The sequence below is a fragment of the Pseudochaenichthys georgianus genome, chromosome 21, assembly GCF_902827115.2.
Source record: "Pseudochaenichthys georgianus chromosome 21, fPseGeo1.2, whole genome shotgun sequence".
Classification (NCBI taxonomy): Eukaryota; Metazoa; Chordata; class Actinopteri; order Perciformes; family Channichthyidae; genus Pseudochaenichthys; species Pseudochaenichthys georgianus.
In genome coordinates, this window is record NC_047523.1 from 3,663,651 (window position 1) to 3,680,051 (window position 16,401).

At 47.0% G+C, this 16,401-nt stretch overlaps 1 protein-coding gene across 1 annotated transcript in view; it reads left to right on the plus strand.

Moving 5' to 3' along the window:
• Positions 1-2,317, plus strand: part of LOC139436000 (uncharacterized) — a 7,304-nt gene extending 4,987 nt beyond the window's left edge. The window contains exon 3 of the mRNA XM_071207124.1: positions 1,444-2,317. Coding sequence (XP_071063225.1) covers positions 1,444-1,834 — 391 coding nt within the window. The 3' untranslated portion in view covers positions 1,835-2,317. The remainder of the gene's footprint in view (positions 1-1,443) is intronic.
• Positions 2,318-16,401: the final 14,084 nt, after the last annotated feature.

Below are 16,401 nucleotides of genomic sequence, written 5' to 3' on the forward strand. Positions count from 1 at the left end.
ACTTTTTACCTGCCGCTTTGTTCATCTTTAGTCGCACGTGTGAGGGAGAGGGGGGGTGGGGGCGGTGTGTAGCTGCTGCAGCAGCAGGCTGCTCTGCACGCAGGCTTCCTCCAAGTTTACAGTAAAACAAACTGGTGGTGTGACCAATGGCCATTTACAATTATTAATACTATTACTATTATTAGCATATATATATATATATATATATATATATATATATATTTTTTTTGGTTGAAACTAAGCTAGAAAAAAAAAAAATATATATATATATATATATATATAAATCAAATCGATTTTTAAAAATAATATTCGATTATGGAGACTGTAACGAATATTCGAATAATCGAATAATCGCTGGCATCCCTACTTCTAATCTCCGTTAGCTCCGAGCTAGCACCAAATACTAACAACGGCCCATTCCCAAACCGCCCTCTACCCCTCCGTTTGCACGTTCACGCGGAGGGTCCGCCATATTGAGGGCTGTTCCAAACCAACGAGTGTGGAGGGGGAGTGGGCTCTCAAGCCCTCAAACAGCGAGTCTGCAGCGGTGCTGACTTGAGACCGGTTTCTAACTGACCGGAGTCACGCTGTGTGTGTCCTCAGGAAACAAGCTGTTTACAAGTAGTTCCAGCAAACATCCACTGATAAACTGCGATGTTAACAACCTCATATGTTTTTAACTTAAGATCAAACCTGTGTTTAGTCTAGACAATGGTAAATGTGTGCATTTTATTATAAAGTTGTGTATATTTACAGACCGTTGCAAAAACTAAGAAGCTTATAAACATCAGGTTTAAAACTAAAAGAGCTTTGAAACACAATGAAAGATGTTTGGAGTTTTATTTGAGTTATTCATTTAAACTTTTTGTCAAAGAGATGCTGATTTGAAACCGTTGTTACATACAGTTACGGCACTTCCTGTTTGTGCCGGAGAGGGGAGGCCGTCCCAAAGCTTGCTGCTGTATTTACTCCGTCCATCTGACAGGAGGGAGCCTCGTTGAGCTGCGAGTGTGGCTACAGGCGGAGTTCACTCCGTCACGGAGGGGTAGGGTCGAGGGAGTGGTTTGGGATTGGGCCAAAGTCTCTTTCTATCTCTCACACGCTCCTCCTCCTCCTCCTCCTCCTCCTCCTCCTCCTCCTCCTCCTCCTCCTCCTCCTCCTCCTCCTCCTCCTCCTCCTCCTCCTCCTCCTCAGTCTTAGTCCATGAGCTGGACTAAGGCATTTGTTTTCAATTCTCTACAAGAATACTATAGGTAGTTGCACAGTTTGTGCGAGAGTAAGTTGTTTTCTTCTCCTCCTCCTCCTCCTCCTCCTCCTCCTCCTCCTCCTCCTCCTCCAGAGAGAGAGAGAGAATTTTATTTTGAGTTATGCTTGAGAAACATTCCACTTGAACTTTATTTTAACAAACTTAGTAGTAATTATTGTCCTATATATTTTTTTCAGATTTCACAGCTTTCTGGGCCTAGCAGCAAGAACCTCCATCTGTCCCTGCCCCCAGGTCAAGATCTACCGTGGCTCAAGGGCCTTCACCACCAAGGACCAGAGGACTATCATCACTACAGTGGCCTCCATCTGCCACAAGATTAAGATACACCTCGGTACAAAGGCCTCCACCACAGCCATCACGATCAACCCAGCCAGCAAAGAAGTCTCGCCTAGCAGACGTACCTCCCACATGGCCACCAGCATCAACCTGGGACAATCACACCTACCTACCTCCCTCCGACACAGCCACCAGCAGCCCATGCACCATCACCTACACAGCAGCCAGACCCCCTGTCCTGGAAGACAGACAAAGACCATGACACTGCTCCCCCTGTCTTTACATTTATAATGAATAGTTGGTTGAAAAAGTTCTGATATTGTAAATATTGAGATTTTACAGTTTCTTATGTTAACATAAATTGTTGGTTGAAAAAAAAAAAAGTTCTAATGCTCAATTTGTATTTGTACACATCACATGAACCTTGGTGTGGAATATGAAGTGATGAATCAGTCCTGATGTAACTTTTCTGTGGTGAAAGCAGAGGGATGGAACTATTTTACACATGAATAACATTTCATTTAATCTATATAGGCCTATAGTGTAATTCATATTATTTCACTACTTTTGTAAACCAAATCTAAAACGCCCCAAAAAATAGATGAGATGAGTAAATGTGTTTTCACCTATGGTTTTCAGGTTTTCCAAAAATCGGATTTCTCATTTTCAGCTAAGTATCTCATAAGACAGTGCTCTAAGGTGAGTGACTTGCATCTCTAGCAAGACCAGAGAGTGTCCTGAATATTTTGATAAGTAACATATGGGGTGCCATGTTATAAGTACATTTAAAAGGTGATTTAAGGAGACGTCTACATATCGAGAAAATATCCTTATACTCCATAGGGTTAAGGAAAAGGGTAAGGCAATTGTATTTTTTATATATATTTTATATTGTTTGATTTATTGATTATATTCAAAGGAAAATTAGTTTCATCCCTGAATCTGGAATAATATACAATTTACAGCAAAGCCTAAAAATGTCAAGAACTTTTCAACTACAGATTGCTTTGGTCTGGCTTTACTCTTCACTGATTGGTTAAAGACACTTTAAACTTAGTGGCTATGGAAATCAGAAGGAGGGGCTCATTATCATATTAAAAAAACGCGCGTTTTATACGCGTAAAAAACGCGCGTTTTATACGCGTCGAGAACGCGCGAAAAACGGGCGTTTTTTACGAAAAACGGGCGTTTTTTACGAAAAACGCGCGTTTTAAACGGGCGAATAGTGGCACTTTAGGCTTTCGATAATACACTACGTTCAGTTCACGTTCGCCCAAAATATGAACGCGTTCATGAACGATCGTTCATTGAACGCGTTCAGGTACATCACTGCGTATATAAAGGTTAAAACGAAATAGACAAGTGTTAAGCGTTAAGTAATAATAAATAATAATAACTGGGATTTCTATAGCCGCCTTTCAAGGGACCCAAGGTCGCTTTACAGGAATAGGGCAAGCACAAACAAAACAAAACAAAGGTCAGACAGACAAAACAACAGATAGAAGATCCCAGAGAAGTGGGATAATACTGTACAACAAACGGCTTCTGTTTGAGGTTGATAAAATAAGGTCATCCTTGTAACTTAGAGAGATATTTTATTATGTAGGTAGGAACTGTATGCATCGCTAAGGTTAATTTAAATTGGCTATGCTCAAGTATGTAGACAAGCTAATGTCGAAGTAGTGTATGTGAAATCAACCTCACAATAAGATGTGTGTATATTACAATTATTAATGTCATATTTCAAGATGATTACTTAGATATTACAATATGGTTGGTTGAGCTGGAGTTCATTATCGAGCTTACACGTTAACGTCACAGTCATCTGAAGAACGAACCCAAACCTTGTTGTTTTTATTAATTGCATTACCAAATTGGAATCAAATAAACAGTAAGCATTGGTAACACAACTTCCAAAGTTACAGTAAAATAAAAAGGACCCTGACTCGGACAATACACAATCCAACATGTTCAACAGAAGAGAATCAGTTATATTGTTTGTACACATGGTACTTTACATATATATATCTGTTTGTTTAAGGTGTCCAGGTGATGCAGACAGGCTGGACCAGAGAGTGAGAGACAGAACTGGACTCCTCAGTGAACTTCAGCACAGGTACAAAGACTATTTGTTCATACTGTACAAAGAATCAAGAAAGATATTGGTTTAAATAATTGAAGTATTGACTTTAATACACTGATATACATTCCATTAAACAATACTAAGTACTAGATCACCTACACATCAGTTAAGTTGAGGGTTTTTTCCATGCAAAATGTTACATTTAGATGTTAACAAGCAATATGATGTTGTCAGCTTTCTAATGTAATGTATTGAAGGCAAAGATATTTAACACATAGTGAGAACTGCTACTATTTATCTCTCAATATTGTCTGTAAAAAAACGTGGTAAAAGTTATTCTTTCAGTGAGACAACAGAGCAAGCTTCTACAGTTGCACTACGTTTTGATAACAGTTAAATATTATTTTGATAATAACATATATTTCAATGTTGATGAACTTCATACTGTTCATTCATAATCTGATTGTCTTTGTAGCTCACTGTTGAAAAAATAAATAAATTACAATTACAAAATAATTATATCTACAGCCCCTAAACACACAAACACACTGCTTTCATAAATAATACACTTGTTCTGCAATAATATGTTTTATGTTTCCTGTCATTTTTGTTAGGAAAGGACATGCCTGAAAGACACGACATCTTCTCCTTCTCTGAGGGTCAAGAAGAACATCCAAGAGGAACATTAGAAGCTGATGTTATGAGATTTTAAGACCAGTACAGGACAATCACTAAGAAACTACTTTTATTGTGAAAACACAGTCAGCTGATCGAATGCACCTATTTCCACATCTACACTCCATCAGCTGATTATTTCTATTTGCCTCGCTTTATGAGCTTCACATCACTTGTGCCTTGTCCCGCAGAGTTTGCAACGTCACAAATAAATGGGGCCAATCTTCAGTTAGATGTGAATGTGTAATCTAACATTTTCAGTAAGAATAATGGACGGAAGGAGTGCAAATACAAATACAATTTATTGAAATGTGAACCAAAAGTTAATCAAAAATGTTTTAAATAAAAAGCACTTATGGACAGAAGGTGTAAACCTATTAAATGTATAAGTAAACACATTTAGTCAAATAAAGTGACAGACTAGGCCTGTGCAGTTGGTATCAGCTGTGCCCAGCATGGGCTCCTCCATCAGGCCTGGTCCTCCTCGCAGAGGAAAGACCCTCAGTCCTCTCCAAACCAACAGACAGGACGTCCAACACACGGAGGTTTCTCCCTGAAGTCTCAGCAGTAGGGGTGTAACGGTTCACAGATGTCACGGTTCGGTTCGTACCTCGGTTTGGGGGTCACGGTTCGGTACGGGTTCGGTACAACAAGGAAAAACAAAAAAAAGTCCCAAATGCATAATTTTTTTTTGCTGTTATTTATTTTTTAACAGTAGTGCAAGTTTTGGTATGAAAATAAGGAACTCTAACATTTGTAATCATTAACTGTATTACACAGTTAAAAACAAACCACAAACAGTAACACACACACTCAGATGGCCATATTATTTATAATGGCTGATGTCAAACAAAAAGGTTAAATAAACTGTACAACTAAAAAGAATGTCTTGAAAATATTAAAATAAATAATAAGAAAGTGTTTCAATCACAATCAATAAAAGGCAATACAGAACTGTATAACATCTCCTGATGTCAACATATAAAATAAATACAATGATAAATATAAAACAAAATAAAATCTGTACCTTTAGGAGCAATGTCTAACATGTGTAATTAACTTGTGAGTGTGTGAGGCCATTATGCCTAAATAAAGGTACTCAAGCTTTACTCTATTTTCAAGTTTTTCTTCAAAAAGATGAGTTTGTCTACGTTGTCAGTAGTGAGGGCAGATCTGTTGGCGGTAACTAGTCACCTGCCGTCGAGAAAACCCTCTCGCTGGGCACTGAGACTGACTCGGATGTGATTGAGCATGTTAGACGTGTTACCACCTATGGTTACCACTAGCATAACGCACCGCTGTCGAACAACGCCGACACACCGTCCTCGTCCGATCCACAACTCACACCCCATCATTGTTGTAGTCCACAGGGAACCCAAAATGTTCCCACACACCTGATTTAAAAGAAGCAGGTGGGTCTTCTGGCTCCTGTGTGTTGTGTGAACTCGCCGTATCAACTAACTTTTCTTCTTCATGTATTGTGTTCGTTTTGTTCTTGTTCTTCATTTGTTATTTACGGGCGGCTGGCTTTTAGGCGCAATACCGCCCCCTGGATTATATATAGTGTAATACTGCCCTGAATGACAGACTTTTTTCCCACTCGTAAAAAAAGGCGCATTTGCCGTGTGACTGCATGTGCCGAACTGTGACGTCCGAACCGTGACGGTACGGGACGAATACGGATACCGTTACACCCCTACTCAGCAGCTCTCTGGACACCACGCTGTCTCAATCCGTCCACACTAGAGATGTTAAGATTCACCGATTCGCATCGGTGTACCGGCATAAATGTTCAAGATGCGAGTGCACCGGTTGAAAGAGTGCACATCGGCTACAGTTTGGGTTGAACCGGGTTGAACTCGCGATGCATCGATTGCGTAGCGTCTTTGCATCGGTAAAAAAACGATTAATAATCCCCTCATCTTGTCAACGCTCAGCAGAGACGATCTTTGATATTTGCTTTGCCACTACGGAGGCCGAGAGTCTCAGTTATCAACACACACGGAAGTTGAGGAGAAAGAGAAACACAGCGCACCAAAAAATACCTACAAATCAAACGTTTGGCAACACTTCGGATTGTTCAAGAAAGACGGTGTAATAGTCCTTTATGCTATATAGTTGACCGCAGGTCATGGAGAGTAATAAGGTATCCGTACTAGACCTTTGTATGAGGTATCTTTATTACTTAACAGGTCTACAGCCATGATACATAGATCTGTCCAGATGCGGGCTTGCATACACTAGTGCTGGGGGGAAACGATTATTTCGAAAACGATTAATCGGGCGATTATTTGATCGATTAGTCGACTAATCTAACGATTATTTTTCTGTTGTTCAATTCATAAAAAACGTAATGTAAAAAAAACGTAATGTAAAAAAATAAAATGTCACGCCACTGTGTCTCAGCTCAGGGGATCTTAATATTTAACAAACTATTAATGTGTTATACCAGATTAACGGAAATCATCTCAGCTAACTGACGATACAAACCATGTTTACCAAAACAAAACACAAGTCTCATAAGAAGCATCTAAATGACCCATGAACGGACATTGGCACAGAACTCAAGATAAAAGTACCCTTATTACTTATCGTAGCTGCACATACAAGATATCCGATTAAAGCTGAGACTCCACAGATTATGTAGGTATATAGTATCATCACTGAGTGATCCGGACTCGCGACAGGGGAAGCAAATACAGTCATCACAACACGTACCTTTACAGAGCTTCTAGGGAGATCGTCTCACCACCGTAGCTGTCAATCTGATCAAAAGACGTGTTCAATGGCATTAAAATGAGAAAAAACGCGGCTGAATCTGTTAATCCATAGGTTTTTAACGTCTATGTATAAAAAAATTATTGAATTTATAATCCATAATTCCATTTTTATGTAAAAATCGGAGAGCAAATGCTAGCTGCTAATGGTAGCCACCACAGCTAGCTGCCGCTTTAAATGTTCCAACATAGCCGTTGTGCTTGTGTGATATGCCAACTCCATTTGGCAAAGACTGCAAATGACAATATCTTTGCGTTTTGGACTAACTTTAAAATATTCCCATGCTTTTGAAGACCTAGGGCGAGATGTTTTCGTTTGAGGGCTTCGTGCGCAATCCTGTGAGGAGGAGGTGGTAGCCGTTTCAGTCTCCATTGTGTTTGAAGTGCGATTGCGAACTGCTTGTTGCTTTGTTTACACACCCACGTGTGTGTAGCGACGCGTCAACGCGGAAATATGTTGTCGACGATATTTTGAAGTCGACGCGTCGCTACAGCACTAGCATACACACAGTATCACTCCGCAGCCGCACCCCATCAGTAACGTCCTGATGGTATATGTGCGCGGCACTATATACTACAGACGGTCAACTTGAAAAATCGCTCGCAAATTGTTAACGATGCCGAGCCGCTTTCAAGTACACACATAGTACGAGGAACTTAGCGACGCACATAAAGAGGCGACATGGGGTCTGCGGCTGAAAAGAGAAACCTGAAAGTTAGACATATGAGTTAAATCACTCAGTGAGGTGTTCTGTCAGAGAGAGTGGTGTTTAGTTTACAGCAGCCTGTGACGGCCAATAATAATTTAAATGCCTTCCTTACTGTAAGCAGTTATGAAATACCTGTTTGTGAAAGAGGTTGTTTTCTTTATTGTTCATATAGAACCCACTGCTTTCTTGTCACAATTCACATGTTATGTCACGTTTGTAGTTTTGTCTGTGTTGGTGTTTTTCTTGTCTTTGGGTTTCCTGTCTTATTGTGTTAAGTGTTCACCCCCGTTTCTTGCCTGTCTGCTTTCTGTCTGTTTCCCTCCCTGATTACCCGATTGTGTTCACCTGTTGTCCTTGTGTTTCTCCTCCCCTGCCCGCCTGTTTCTCGTTGTCATGATTACCCCTTCTTGTATTTAGTCTTGTCTCTGTCTGTGTTCAGTGTTGGGTCATTGTTTGTTGGTGACTGAGTTCACCGGTGAGTGTTCCGTATCTCGGCATTATCCTTAAAATAAAGGGTTTCTCAAAAGTTATCTGCATTTGGGTCCTGCTTCCTTCACTCGACCGTGACAGAATGACCCAACCCGAAATGGACCCAGCAGACGATCCTTTTGAGGTGGAGCTGCAACATTTCTCTTTTCCTTTGGAATGTTGCCACGATTGGTGGAAGGAAGCGTCCAGTGTTCGGCTGAAGGAGGCCGCCCTGGTAGAGGCACACCGGTTGGCGATGGAGAAGCCCGACTTGGTGGAATTCTTACCTGACTGGATGTTGGACTTCCTCTGGAGGTGTGATTTCCAGCCTGCTGACTACAGACGTCTCGGAGTGGTCCGTCTGGGGTCAACCCATGCTTCTGTCCCAGTTCCTGCTCCTGTTCTGGAGTCATGTGCTGGAAGTCGTCAGGCTTATGGAGGCCCACGGAGTATTCAGGCGGCTGCTAAGAAGAGTCGTCGCAAGGCCAGACAAGGAGCACGGGCCCCAGCAGCCATGGTTCCAGTCCCAGTACGGGCCCCAGCAGCCATGGTTCCAGTCCCAGTACGGGCCCCAGCAGCCATGGTCCCAGTCCCAGTACGGGCCCCAGCAGCCATGGTTCCAGTCCCAGTACAGGCCCCAGCAGCCATGGTTCCAGCCCCAGTACAGGCTCCCGCAGCCATGTTTTCGGCTCCAAGACCGCCCCACACAGTCATTATCCAGGCTCCAGAACTGTATCATACAGCCATGTTTCCAGCTCCAGGGCCGGCCCCAGCGGCCATGGTCCCGGCTCCAAGAGCGCCCTATACAGTCATGTTTCCGACTTCAGAGCTGGATCTTATAGACAGGATTCTGGCTTCAACAGCCATGATTCTGGCTTCAATTCCGGTCCCTGCAGCCATGGTTTCAGCCCCAGTTCTGGCCCCAGCAGCCATGGTCCCAATCCCAGCTGCCACAGTCCCATCTCGGGTTCCCTCCTCTGGTTCCTCCTCGAGTCCCCTCTTTGGTTTCCCTCTCGAGTTCCCTTCTCTAGTTACTCATCTAGTCCCTCCTCTAGTCTCTCCTCTAGTCCCCTCTTTAGTCTCTGTTCGAGTCCCCTCTCTGTTTCCATCTCAAGTTCCCTCTCCAGTTCCCCCTCGAGTCCCCTCTCGAGTTCCCTCCTTTAGGCCCTCCTCTAGTCCCTCCTCGAGTCCCCTCTCTAGTTCCCCTCTCGAGTTCCCTTCTCTAGTTACTCCTCTAGTCCCTCCTCTAGTCTCTCCTCTAGTCCCCTCTGTAGTCCCTTCTCGAGTCCCCTCTCTGTTTCAATCTCCAGTTCCCTCTCGAGTTCCCTCCTTTAGTCCCTTCTCTAGTCCCTCCTCGAGTCCCCTCTCTAGTTTCCCTCTCGAGTTCCCTTCTCTAGTTACTCATCTAGTCCCTCCTCTAGTCTCTCCTCTAGTCCCCTCTTTAGTCTCTGTTCAAGTCCCCTCTCTGTTTCCATCTCAAGTTCCCTTTCCAGTTCCCCCTCGAGTCCCCTCTCGAGTTCCCTCCTTTAGGCCCTCCTCTAGTCCCTCCTCGAGTCCCCTCTCTAGTTCCCCTCTCAAGTCCCCTCTCGTGTTCCCTTCTCTAGTCCCCTCTGGAGTCCCCTCTCCAGTCTCCTCTCGAGTCCCCTCTCGAGTCTCCGCTCGAGTTCCCTCTCCATTCCCAATTCAAGCCCCTACGCAAGTGTTGTTGGAGGTTCCGCTGGGGGTCCTGCCAACCCTGTGTCCTGTGCCGTTGGAGGTCCCGCCGTCTACTCCCCTGCCGGGGGTCCTGCCAACCCTATGTCCTGTCCCGTTGGAGGTCCCGCAGAAGACTCTTCTGCCGGGGGTCCTGCCAGCCCTGTGTCCTGTGCCGTTGGAGGTCCCGCAGAATACTCTCCTGCCGGGGGTCCTGCCAACCCTAGGTCCGGTCTCGTTGGAGGTCCCGCCGTCTGCTCCCCTGCCGGGGGTCCTGCCAGCTCTGTGTCCTGTGCCGTTGGAGGTCCCGCCGTCTACTCCCCTGCCGGGGGTCCTGCCAACCCTGTGTCCTGTGCCGTTGGAGGTCCCGCAGAATACTCTCCTGCCGGGGGTCCTGCCAACCCTGTGTCCTGTCCCATTGGAGGTCCCGCAGAAGACTCTTCTGCCGGGGGTCCTGCCAGCCCTGTGTCCTGTGCCGTTGGAGGTCCCGCAGAATACTCTCCTGCCGGGGGTCCTGCCAACCCTAGGTCCGGTCTCGTTGGAGGTCCCGCCGTCTGCTCCCCTGCCGGGGGTCCTGCCAGCTCTGTGTCCTGTGCCGTTGGAGGTCCCGCCGTCTACCCCCCCAGCCGGGGGTCCTGCCAACCCTGTGTCCTGTCCCGTTGGAGGTCCCGCAGAAGACTCTTCTGCCGGGGGTCCTGCCAGCCCTGTGTCCTGTGCCATTGGAGGTCCCGCAGAATACTCTCCTGCCGGGGGTCCTGCCAACCCTTTCTCCTGTCCCGTTGGAGGTCCCGCAGAAGACTCTTCTGCCGGGGGTCCTGCCAGCCCTGTGTCCTGTGCCGTTGGAGGTCCCGCAGAATACTCTCCTGCCGGGGGTCCTGCCAACCCTAGGTCCGGTCTCGTTGGAGGTCCCGCCGTCTGCTCCCCTGCCGGGGGTCCTGCCAGCTCTGTGTCCTGTGCCGTTGGAGGTCCCGCCGTCTACCCCCCAGCCGGGGGTCCTGCCAACCCTGTGTCCTGTCCCGTTGGAGGTCCCGCAGAAGACTCTTCTGCCGGGGGTCCTGCCAGCCCTGTGTCCTGTGCCGTTGGAGGTCCCGCAGAATACTCTCCTGCCGGGGGTCCTGCCAACCCTAGGTCCGGTCCCGTTGGAGGTCCCGCAGAAGACTCTTCTGCCGGGGGTCCTGCCAGCCCTGTGTCCTGTGCCATTGGAGGTCCCGCAGAATACTCTCCTGCCGGGGGTCCTGCCAACCCTAGGTCCGGTCTCGTTGGAGGTCCCGCCGTCTGCTCCCCTGCCGGGGGTCCTGCCAGCTCTGTGTCCTGTGCCGTTGGAGGTCCCGCCGTCTACTCCCCTGCCGGGGGTCCTGCCAACCCTGTGTCCTGTGCCGTTGGAGGTCCCGCAGAATACTCTCCTGCCGGGGGTCCTGCCAACCCTGTGTCCTGTGCCGTTGGAGGTCCCGCAGAATACTCTCCTGCCGGGGGTCCTGCCAACCCTTTCTCCTGTCCCGTTGGAGGTCCCGCAGAATACTCTCCTGCCGGGGGTCCTGCCAACCCTATATCCCGTGCCGTTGGAGGTTCTACCGGGGGCCCTGCCAGCCCCATGTCCATCACCGGTCTCGCCGGGGTTCCTGCCAACTCCTGGTCCTTTTCCGTGGGGGATCCTGCCGAAGCCTGTCCGACCGGCGCCGGTTTCTGTCCGGCCGACACCGGGTCCTGCCCGATCTCCGGAGCTGTCCCATCAGCGCTTTCCTGCCCGGCCTCCTGATCCTGTCCGGTCGACACCGGCTCGAGCCCGGCCCCCTGAGAGCTGCGGTCTTCGCCCTCGAGCCCGGCCCCCTGAGAGCCGCGGTCTTCGCCCTCGAGCCCGGCCCCCTGAGAGCCCGGCCCCCTGAGAGCCCGGCCCCCTGAGAGCCGCGGTCTTCGCCCTCGAGCCCGGCCCCCTGAGAGCTGCAGTCTTCGCCCTCGGGCCCGGCCCCCTGACTCTTCCTGCCGTTGCCTTCGCCCTCGGACCCGGCCCCCTGACTCTTCCTGCCGCTGCCTTCGGTCCTCCATGGTCCCCACCTTGGACTCTGTTTTGACCCCGGGCCGTCCGCCCGAGACCCCTTCCTGGTCCTCCTCTGTGTTCCTGGGCTGTCAGCCCAAGACCCGTCCTCCGGACCCCCTCCGCCCACCCTGCTTGGGGTTTTGGACTTTTGTGTTTTGTTTTTTTTAGGGACGTCTGGAATCCGTCCCTTGAGGGGGGGGTTCTGTCACAATTCACATGTTATGTCACGTTTGTAGTTTTGTCTGTGTTGGTGTTTTTCTTGTCTTTGGGTTTCCTGTCTTATTGTGTTAAGTGTTCACCCCCATTTCTTGCCTGTCTGCTTTCTGTCTGTTTCCCTCCCTGATTACCCGATTGTGTTCACCTGTTGTCCTTGTGTTTCTCCTCCCCTGCCCGCCTGTTTCTCGTTGTCATGATTACCCCTTCTTGTATTTAGTATTGTCTCTGTCTGTGTTCAGTGTTGGGTCATTGTTTGTTGGTGACTGAGTTCACCGGTGAGTGTTCCGTATCTCGGCATTATCCTTAAAATAAAGGGTTTCTCAAAAGTTATCTGCATTTGGGTCCTGCTTCCTTCACTCGACCGTGACATTTCTGCTCACTGGTGAGTCAGCCTATGGATGAGTGTTAAGCACATCAGGCTGGCAGCTGTATGGACATTGCACCATGGTAGCTGTTATTAGCACATTGTTAATCATGAGCAATGCATCCTTACATTGTTTAACTGTGAGGTGTTATACAATTGTACTCTGGAGAACAACATTTACAACAATCTGACACCCTCATTGCACCCCCCACCTCCCCTCCTAGCTCCCCCCCTTCACCTCACAGCCCCTGTCCCACTTCTCCCCTGTGACCCCCATGCAACTGTCCGACTTCATGACTGGAATGAACTCCACCTGCACACTTGACCCAATGCCCTCCAGATGTGTTAAAGAGAGCCTCCCTGCCATCTCCCAACTCATCGCCACCATCATTAACTCCTCCCTCAGATCTGGCTGCTGTCACACTCATTCTCAGAAGACCTGGACTCACACCTGACATCATGTCCAACTTCCGGCCCATCTTCCCTTTCCGTCAAAAATACTTGAACGTGTCATTGCCTCACAACGGAGATCCCACCTCAGCTCCAATGACCTCTTTGAGCCATTTCAATCCGGTTTCCGATCAAAACACAGCACAGAAACAGCTCTTCTGAAAATCACAAACGACCTCCTCCTCTCCTCTGACTCCGGCAACCTGAACATCCTCATCCTCCTTGACCTCACCGCAGCATTCCACACCATCCTGCTGTCCCTCCTCGAATCATCACTCAACATCACCAACACTGTACTCTCCTGGCTGAAATCCTACCTCACCAACAGACATCAGTTTATCAACATCAACAACTGCACCTCCTCCCAAGGCGTCCCCCAGGGTTCGGTGCTTGGCCCCCTCCTCTTCATCCTCTTTTAATTGAACTATTCATATCTTAGACTGCACTTTAACTTTTATCCATGTATTTCTTCTTTTTATGTTTATTTTATTAGCTTTTCTTTTTAATGACTGATTTTAAATGCCATTTTCTTAATGTCTTTCGTTTTTTGTAAAGCACTTTGAATTGCCTTGTGTTGAAAAGTGCTATATAAATAGCCTTGCCTTGCCTTGCCTTGCCTTGCATCAGGGGTCTGCAACCTTTTTGATATGAAGTGCCATTTTCAAGGGGGGGGGGGGGTTGAGGAGCTTGATGCTCGTCAACTATCAGCAGGAGGGTGGGGGAGCCTCGCTGTGGGGAAGCAGTGTGAGGACCTGTCAGCGCAACTTACATGATGCCGAATTTAACAAACACATTTAAATAATTGGTTTAAACGGCATAATAATAAGGACGATCGTCCGTTCTGTGATTCTCCAGAGCACACATGTTATGATATTAGGGTCATGCAGAGTGAGATGAGATCGCTGTCCCTTTGAGAGAGAGAGAGAGAGAGAGAGAGAGAGAGAGAGAGAGAGAGAGAGAGAGAGAGAGAGAGAGAGAGAGAGGTGTGGCTTGTGCATACGTGTTTGTGGATGGTAGAGCGACAGTGAGGGAATGTGTGTATGTTTCTGGAAGTGAAACGAGGAAGCAGAAACACAGAGATCTGTGATGTATTTTGTGAAACAGAAGAACAGCTAAATAAATGCAACGGCCTCCCAAGAAGAGCTCGCCTCTCTCCAGTCATTTAAGCTAAAGTGGGTTATTGAAACTGAAGCTTGTTGCTTCTGCCCTGGGAGACGACAGAGAGTCATCCCCTCCTCGACGACGGCCTGGGAGCCAACAGGAAAGTTCAACACACAGATGGCCAGTCCACCCCTTTGTAGCATATTATTTCGATGAGAGATGAGCAGATCGCCACTGGGCTTTCAACTAAATACACAGCCACGCACAAACTGCGGCATTTGTACAGCTCCTTATGGGTAGGCTACTGCAATTAGTGAAGTGCTTTCCTTCGTGGTGAAACGATCAGCACTGCACCCATACTTGCCAACCCTCCCGATTTTCGCGGGAGACTCCCGATTTCATTGCCCTCTCCCGGTTTCCTCCCGGGGTCATATTTATCCCGCATTTCTCCCGATTTCTGACACAATCAGATTTACTCAGGACTGTTTCCACTCAGACTTTAATACAGCTACACCATTGTTTGGTTTCCATAGTAGCGCGTCTCTTGAGCAGCGTCTGAGAGGGTGAGGAAGATAGTCACAAGAATCGGCAACTCTACCCTCTGCTCACTCCTTTCCTGTCAAATACAGGTCCAGCCCCCACACATGCTCCATCAAGGATGGTGCTACAGGCCGCAAGGCATTGCACTTAGAACTACAATAAGCATGTTAATGTTAATCTAATACAGCTCCGGCGATCCACTAGCACCCCCCCGTCAATAATTCGTCACCACATCCTTCAATTTCACTGCTCGCCGAAGACATCCAACTTTATATCTCAACAAAAACCATCACCCTCACATCACACTCCACTCTCACCAACTGTCTCTCAGAAATAAAAGCATGGATGCAAACAAACTATCTCCAACTGAACAGTGCCAAATCAGACATCATCATCATCGATCCCCCCATCCCGTATCAAAGACATCCAGAATTTCAACTTCACCATTGACAGCCACAATCTATCTCCCCCCTTCACATCCGCAACCTCGAAGTCATCTTCGACAGTCAGCTCAAATTCAACCACCACATCAATCACATCACCAGGACCGCCTTTTTCCACCTCAAAAACATTGCCCGTCTCCGCCCATCACTCTCCTCCTCTGCTGCTGAAACCCTGATTAATGCATTGATCACTTCACGACCCGACTACTGCAATAGCATCCTCTACGGCAGAGGTGCCCACGGTCGACGTACTGGTAGATCGCGAGTCATTCATAAAAAAAAAATCCAGCTCCGTTAAAATAGACAAAACAGGTTTTGATCCCTCCTCCCTTGGCCTCCCTGCCACTTAATTCAGGAATTTACTTGATTGACAGAAAAAGCGACCTATCGCTTTCCAGTCTGTTAACCCAGAATGCAAAGCGATACAAAATCAGTCAAGTGCCGGGAAAACTCAAATTAAGTTAAAGAGACAAACAACAAAATGAGTGCGGGACCGAGCAAGAAGCTAAAGACATACCACTTGCACCCAGAATGGGAGGAAGAATATTTTGTTGTGATGTCACATTCAAAGGTTATTTGCCTTATTTGTAAAGCAAGCGTCGCTCTGCCAAATAAAGGTAACGTGGAGAGGCATTATCGGAGTGTTCACAAGGCACATGACAGCGACTTCCCTCCGAGTAGCGAGTTGAGAAAGAGAAAGGTCATGTATTATTGCTACACAAACATTATCTCGCAGTCTTAGTGTCGCCAACTCGTTTCTAACATGCAAAAAGACAAACAAATGCTTCTGTGGTCGGCAGTGACGTGCGGTGAGGTTCATGGCTGGTGAGGCTCTGACTCTTTCAGTCAGATTTACAAATATTATATTTTGACCTTAATCGAAATATTCGGTTATTTTCAAAAGCTTTTTTAGTCTGATGCTTCGATTCATTTTAAACAGACCGTTCAGTAAAAGGATACCCAAAATCTAAATATTGGATTGGTCTTTCTTAGTAAGATCACATTTTCATTACAATTGTGGTCTTACCTTGATTTGAAGATGAAGTCCATGCTCTCCTTCTGGACAACAATCTCCATTACTTTTTTGTAAAAGTCCTCCTTATCTTCCTCTAGTTTCAAAAGTCTAGTTTGTTGTTTGCGTCTACCGTCTCTGCGTAGAATAACAGTAGCAACAAGAACCTGTGGGCTCAATTGCGCCCCCTTCAGTGCGGCAGAGTATATGGCTGCCTCCCCTGGTGCTTTTTTCATTGCCGTTGTATGATGAGACCAGCGAGCCCACAGCCAGAGATAGCGAGGATAAATGT